Raw genomic sequence first — 7,946 nt, 5'->3', positions numbered from 1 at the left:
ATAGGTCATGTGGATTTATCAGAATAACAGATTACTATGAAATTTGACCAGAAAATCTGAAGCAAAAGTGCAAAGACACACTTTCATTTAACGCTTCAGGGAGTGGACGCCTCACGGCACCAACACAATAAAACATATCTATTTTCTCAATTAAATAGTTAGTTTAATGGAGCTACAGAAAAACAGAATAGCTGCGAGTTTCATTTAATTTTTTTTCTTACAACTTTTTTTTTTTTTTTAAAGAAATGAGTGGGATGAATATCTATGTGGGGGAGTTTAAATCACGATGAAAGCTTAGATAGGACATATTACTTTGGGTTAAATTGTAATGAAACACCTGTTGTAATAAATTAAATAAATCAATATCAAAATCTACTTAACCAAATCATAGTGTTTCTTACGCTTCACCTTCAAGTTTAGTTTTTCCACTGACAAAAAAAATTAAAGGCGTTTGTCTTTTGATTATTTTTAAATAGATATAGTTTGGAGAAAGCTGAAATTGATTTTTTTTTTCTTGTTTTTCCGCAGTTATTCAAGAAGCGGGTGAAAATTGACAAGGACATCCGGATGAAGATGACCTCACATATTTAAAAGGAGCTAAATCAAACTTCAGGAAAGCAAGGAGGAAACACCATGTTATAATTAACCCTCACCAAAGTGGGACTCTATCTAGCTCACTGCGGTCATCAGCAGATGCCTAAAGGCCTTGTATGAGAAGAGGAAGGGAATCGCACTGAGGTCAACACTTGCAAGATATTGTGCTGGCTTCACAAACTGCAGTCCATGTCCTGCAAAAAGCTGCTATGGATATGCTGTGGAGAAGAAAGTAATAAGAACTCTTAGGAGACTTCCTTTCTCTGCTGTATTTTGTATTCTTCTGTTGATATTGTTTGGTGGTGAAGTATAGTGTTTATTTTGAAATATTTATTGTGAATTCATTTTTTTAAATTAAAATGTTTGGAGTAAAATGGTTTGCTGTCATTTTTACCTGAATATTGTTGATTTGGAATATATGTCAGAATTCTGACCTCTTACGTGACTGGTATCCTGGCATCAGAAATCACCAGAATTGACTTGAGTGGAACCTGGAGATATCCAGACTTTGGATATTACTTGTGTTCGGACTGCAAATATGGATACAGGCTACATATACAGAATCCTGACTCCAGATATGATGGATATATCCACATCAGATATCATCAGATTTTACTTTATTAGAATCTGGAGATATCCAGACAACAGACATCGCTTGTGTTCGGAATGCAAATATGGCCACAGGCTACATACCGTATACAGAATCCTGAGCCCAGATATGATGGCTACATCAACATCAGAAATCACTAGATTTTACTTTATTAGAGTCTTGAAATATCCTGTCCGGATATCTCTAGTGTAGGGATACTCTCTGAATATGGGTCTTGAACTACAGATTCTGCTAGTATCAAAGTGGTCCCATACCGGGAGTTGATATGCTCCTGACATGACATCTGAAACTGTCATGGTCGGAGAGTATCCAGGACAGATATCACCATGCTTGAGCCATATCTGAGAGTATCCAGGCAAAATATCTCTGGATTCTGGGGGTTTTCGCGCAGTGATAAAGTCTCTTGAAATAGTTCAACCACAGATACGATGTGCCTTTTTCATTACTTGTTACAGCCAACACATAATTAAACTCTGAGGTAGTAAGTTTTATTTCATACTTTGACAATGAAGTGAACTAATGTACAACAAATGGCTGCATCTATGTAACCACTGCACACATTTCTAACTATTTACATATTCCAAAAAAAACAAAACAAAACAAAACATAGTTTTGAAGTTAAGTGCAATGCATGTATATTCTTGCTCAACATAGATGTGAGGGAGTTGTAAAAAATTGTTAACATGCTGTTAATTGTTTTTAGTTCATTCGTTAAACATTTCTAAAAGGCTTCATGCAAGTTGAACTTAATCCATTCTCCTTGTTATCACTGCCATTAATGTAATATTTTCCGGCAAACTTCAAAGAATTGATACTAAAAAGAAAATGGATACTCTTTTAAAAAAAAAAAAAAAAAAAAAAAAAAAGACACAAAGTTCTTCCGGTCACATTGCAGTTCCATTTTTTTTCTTCAGTCATCCAGTTCAAGACCAAAATGTGAGTAGAGATCTCGTGTGGTGGTCCCCCTCAGCCCAGCTGCAAGACATAGACAGATAACAGGGTCAACTCCCTCTGGTCTACTTTTCAAACACTCTGCAAACACTGAACAGACCAAGATTACAGTACAGAAGAAAAAATGAAACCCCAAAACTTAAATATACAACTTGCTCTTACAAACAAAAAAGACAGAAATCTAATCTTGCACTTAGGTTATTTTATTTCCATTTTGCAATATAAAATTGTTAAATATATGTGAACTGTTTAAGCACAGTTAAATGGACCACACTATGCACGTCATTATTTGCACAGTTCTAATATATTCTAAAATATGCTTTTATAAAAGAGTTTATTTAACTGTTGTATTTGAATTATGCACTTTGTAACAAATTAAGTTTGCAAAATATCATACCCTTGCATTCATATAAACAAAAATGTTTTTAAATGTTTAAAAAAATATCTGGACAGCTAAAACCATTTCTCAGCATTTTATAGCCTGGATGACATAAAATCAACTGACCTTTGCAATAAACTAATTGATCAGTTTAAGGTACTTTTATGTATTTCTTTTTAATGTAAAAACTATTTAAGAGTCTTATACCAAACAGAGTATGAGTGAAGGTTTAGCATATACCTCCAGAATACCCTTCCCTTGTTGCATGATTAATTACAATAAAATATCCAAAACTTCGACTTCTGTGATGTGGCAGTGAATTTACCGATTTACAAGAGAAAAGATAAGAAAACAAGGATATTTTCAAATAACAATGGAGTTCATCCTTACAGACATGGTCAGACACAAAGGGACAGCTGTCCTTAGAGTAGGGCATCTCTCACTCCACACCCTGCCCACCCATCTCCTCCTTCTCAGAATAACAACATACAGTATAACAGCAACTCAGTGTTTAAGTGCAGACTCTTTGTGAAAGTGTGTTTGTTTGAGACAGTGTGTCAGAGAGAGCACAAGAAGAAGAAAGAGAGGATGATAAACCATGCTTGTATTTGACTGTATGTGCACAATGAATGTATGCATGTATCTATGAGCACACACACACACACACACACACACACACACACACACACACACACACACACACACACACACACACACACACACACAGATAGTAATTGTGTGTCAGCATGTGAGTGAAAGGCTGTCATTGTGTCAGAGGGGAAATGCCACCTCTGTTCACTCAAGTCATTATCATCTCCCCACTCTCTGTCCTGAGATAGAAAGCTTTTACCTCACAACAAAGATTGAACATGATATTTGTCTTTTAAAAAAAAAAAAAAAAACCAAAAAAAAAAAACCACAGGTTACTGAGAATTACTGAAATAGCAAAAAAAAAAAAAAAGTCCAGCTATTTGCTCTACTGAGTAAGTTAATAAATATAAAATAGACACAGATTTTACTTGACACTACACACAAACATGTGCAAACTTACAAATATATTCTTTCAAAAGTAGGTAAAAAGTCACAAGTCACACAGACTATTTGTGACTTGGTCATGATTCACCACAACATTCTTAACCGCCCTCAACTTGAATGAGGTTTAAAGAAATACAGTATAAATAGAATAAGGAAGTAAGTCACAGTAAAAACTTGTAGAGAAATGTTGCCATGCCAACATGGAACTTGAAATTCTGAGCAATGTATGACTGACGATAAATGTTGTACTAGCACCATCACAATCAAGTATTTGAGTAAGCTGATTAAAATAGGTACAAAAAGCCTCTGCTGGTGCTTAAATATTAACCAATCTATGAGTGGACTGAGAAAATTAAACAGCTTTCAGCAGAAGATTTATTTGATGAGGAAGGGCTAGGAACCTAAGTACAAAGCTCCACTACAGAGTTGATTTAATAGTTATAATATTCAGTGTTAATCTAATGGGTTAAAATATTTTAAAGGAAGACCAAAACAATAATAAAAAAAAACTATTTCATGTTGTCCTATCATATACTGACTGCTGTTTTAGTTTCAGTCAGAAAAACCTATGATGTCCTTCTGTTGCCCTCTAATGGTTAGTTTTAGAACAACTTGAAACTCTAGTAATCTTTAGTTTATACTCATCTAATTTTTACTTGCATGGTCTCCTCTAAGTTGTAAATCAGTGCACTCTCATGCATTCATTAGGACTCCACCATGCATTATTCTCACTGCTACTTGGTACACACCTCACAAATACTATAGAGTATTAGAATGTTACAACATTGTATTTGATGCAGTAAACCTGCTGTTTAGCTTTAACAATGTTTGCCATCTTAATCAAACAGATTAATTTGGAAAGTGTTCAAGGGAAAAACTCCACCTATCTGGCTGAAATGCATTGGTACATATCACACTACACGGGCATTGTTTTGTGTGGTTTATATTGTGAAGTCAGTGTCAACACTGGCTTGATAAGAAATGAGCAACACAGGTCACTTTCAGCAAAGATGTGTTAACATGAGTCACACTGAGCTGGCAGATAGGATCAGTTGCCATCTAGCTTGTCATTCCTTGAAGTTGATACTTAGCAGGATAACACAATCAAACGAAGCTCAAAATGAGGTAATTTGTTTTGACAATGGGTCACAACTTGCAGTGTATGGACAGAATGCCTCTGCTGATCCTCAAATTCCCTTTTACAATAAACTGACAACTTAAATATTATACACATGTAGTGAATAATTGACATATTTTATTATTTATATTCATATGTATTATTTTAATTTAACTAAGATCTATATATCTTGCTTCAGAAATTTTTCTCACCATTGTCCACTTGGAAGATAAATTTGAAAATTCAGTGTCCGTGTGACTGGGGCTGGGTTAGAAAAATAACTTGAATTTAAAAAACAAATAAATAAATCATTAAATAAATAAACTTAATCTAATACTGTTTCATGAAACACAATATATTTTTTTCCTTGTTCTGTTCACAACAATGACCCTACTCTCACATGACTTATCAATATTCTGTAAAATCTTAGCATATGTACACATCTGCCTGTGTTGCCTTTGTCCAAACTTAGTTTCTCTTGCTAAGATAATTTCCAATTCAGATTTTTAAAATAGCACTTTGTCTCCGAATACCTGATAGGGAAATTCCAAATGTCAGAAACTTCTTAAATAATAAAGATAAAAGTTTCTTTAGGTAGATTATGTTCATACCCGTGACAAGGCACCTATATGTTCAAAATAACATAAATGCGATAAAGGAATGGTGAATATAGAATAGGACATAAGTGGTGGTACAAAGCCCTGCATCTAACTATGCAAAAAAACGAATGGCTCGTTATGTAACTGATTTTTTAAAATTAATATTATTCAAACAAAGTATTTACTATTTATCTGAATTTAGTACCTATCTATCTGAAAGCTTCTAATACAAAAATGGAAAAAAGTACGTAGCGCTAGAATGTCTAAGCCAAAAGAACAGGTGAACTGAAGCATCAGTAAATGTCTCACCAATGCGGCCCAGCAGTGATTGTCCAATGTCTTTTATATCATTGTATTCATGCAACATATCAATATGATGTTCCAGCTCATCTACTTTGTATCCCCTGAAAAACAGACACAACAGAAAAGCAGGTGTCAGTGTTAATGTTGTTTATAAGGATCATTACTCCTTGTTCCTTAATGCTACACAGAATTAGTACTGATCCTGTAAATTAATTCAGAATAAATCTAAAAAGCTGTACTCACTCAGCTTCCAGCTGTGTTATCTCTAAATCCAGCTGGTCTCTTTTTTTCTCTAACTCAGCTGCTTCATCTGCAGGGCTTACTCTGACACTCTCGGCTACTTGGACCTATAAATACGATACAAAGGACACATGGAAATGGAATGCATACAACAAACAATGACATGTAAGATGTTTTTGCGTTGTGTTACAAGGAGAGCGACTCACAGGTGACTTGAAATGAGAGTGTACTTTCTTAAATTTTGAGAATGGAGTTCTAGAGTTAAGAAGAGGATATAATCAGTAAATAAATTAACATCTGTCATGAGAAATAGCTGAGAAAATACTTTATGAATTAGCCTTTAAAAAAAAAAGAGAGAGAGAAATAACGCCTTCCAGAAGTAGTATTAACTTAAAAGCAGCAACCATATCCACCCTTGTTGATCGGTGCGTCCATTCATTGCATTTGGGGTTGTTTTTTAGACAGTCATACGAGGTCTGTCATTACAAGGCTAAGATCTGTTAAAACAGTCTCATGTCGTAGACATAGACCATGTACCTTTTTATACAGTCGATGGTCGTAGCACTACGTGATAACAGTAGTGTCAGGGTGACTTGCACATTTAAGTGCATAGTATTTAACCCTGAGGGTGCATAACAATTCACAGCAAGTGATACCCAGTCTTAGGGGTGATCTGCATAGACATATATACATATATGATGTCTATGGAGATCGGTAGCATTAGGTTAGCCTTTAGCTACATTTAAGGCTAAGCTAACCACAAAGTTACCTCTTAAGTGCTCCTTTACTGAAGTCATTTCCCTCTAGCGTTGAAACTTGACAATTGTTTTCACTGCCGTGTGTTTCAATAGGCTGGTCAGTGCTCATTTTGCCTTAGATGTAGAAGAAATGTTTATATTAGCCTTTAATTTTTGGTATACCGAAGCTAAAGAAAACGCATTCGCTGTTCGCGGCTGACTGTAGACAGTCTCACGGCGAAAAATGATTGGATGTCGAAACCAAGAGGCGGGGTTTAGAGAAATCCGTAACCACGGCAACAGACTCCGTGAAACTCGTGGTTTCTCGTGGTTTTTGAACGCGATTTCTGTTTTTATTGCTACGCTACTCTACTCTGACATGTTATAGCGTGTACAATGTTGATTTTTTTTCCCCCATTTCCCCCCCAACGTTAAATATCCAACATAAACACCGGGAAACTGAATTTACTGGCATTTGAGGACTAACTATAACATTAATAAGACTTGACAGAAATAAAAAATAAATTAGAATGACTTTGTCTTTGCAAGATGGCAAGTATTTTTTGTCAAATGTGTTTCTTTAAAAGTTCAGATGTATATATTTTCGTATATATTTATATGGAGTGTAAAACACTATTTTATCAGTTTTATGCTGTCACAAACACACTGATCACATAACATCTGCATGTTCAGTGTTTTTTATTAAGTAATATCTATCAGTGCATTATTGTACACAATGTAATGTATTTGTACGTTTCAGTCGTTTAAATATAGACTATACATATATATATATTAAAAAAAAAAAATTACTCGAGTGATCTCAGTTTGGTTTGAATAAAACTGTAAAAAAAAAAAACCAAAAAAAAAAAACCAAAAACAAAACCCCCCCAAACATTTACATTGTCCACTAGATGGCAACAAAGAGCTGTCACACAACTCTTTCATCCAACGCCTCCTCACATTACATTACATTACACTTCTCTGAAACAACCCACACACCTCTTGATTGAGAAGGGTATTGCGTAATCAGAGCAATTCTGGGGCAAATATTCATTAGCTAGCTGAGTGTTCTCTCGACAAGTAACCTTCCGAGCTCTTAGACTGACTCCAGAGCTAATTCTGTAGTGTATTTAACAAAGCAAAAAGGTTTAGTCCAAGAGAACAGACAAATACCTTTTCACTCTATATTAAGGTCAAAAGTAACTACAGTTTAGTTTGACTGAGCACAAAAAGACGAGCAACACTGAAAACAATTAACTCTTAAAACATAGAGTTTTAAGAGTTAAATGTGAGCCTGACTTCACATAGGCACAAAAAACGATGATGCAGTAATTGAAGGGCAGACAACACGTGAATCAGTGGGAGCTGATGTTGTGGCATG

At 34.9% G+C, this 7,946-nt stretch overlaps 1 protein-coding gene across 1 annotated transcript; it reads right to left on the bottom strand.

Annotated features, from left to right (window-relative positions):
* Positions 1 to 1,853: 1,853 nt before the first annotated feature.
* swi5 (SWI5 homologous recombination repair protein) lies at positions 1,854 to 6,736 on the bottom strand. The gene is made up of 5 exons (XM_079256119.1): positions 6,598 to 6,736; positions 6,035 to 6,083; positions 5,832 to 5,935; positions 5,595 to 5,689; positions 1,854 to 2,179 (listed from the first exon to the last, which is right to left on the bottom strand). Exons 1-5 carry the CDS (start codon positions 6,693 to 6,695, stop codon positions 2,115 to 2,117), a joined length of 411 nt encoding a protein of 136 aa, XP_079112245.1. The 5' UTR covers positions 6,696 to 6,736; the 3' UTR covers positions 1,854 to 2,114.
* Between the last annotated feature and the right edge of the window lie 1,210 nt (positions 6,737 to 7,946).

Source organism: Telmatherina bonti (genome assembly GCF_933228915.1).
Source record: "Telmatherina bonti genome assembly, chromosome: 17".
In the NCBI taxonomy this organism is placed as follows: Eukaryota; Metazoa; Chordata; class Actinopteri; order Atheriniformes; family Telmatherinidae; genus Telmatherina; species Telmatherina bonti.
The sequence above is the reverse complement of the archived record's forward strand: the minus strand, read 5'-3'. Positions and strand labels throughout refer to the sequence as shown.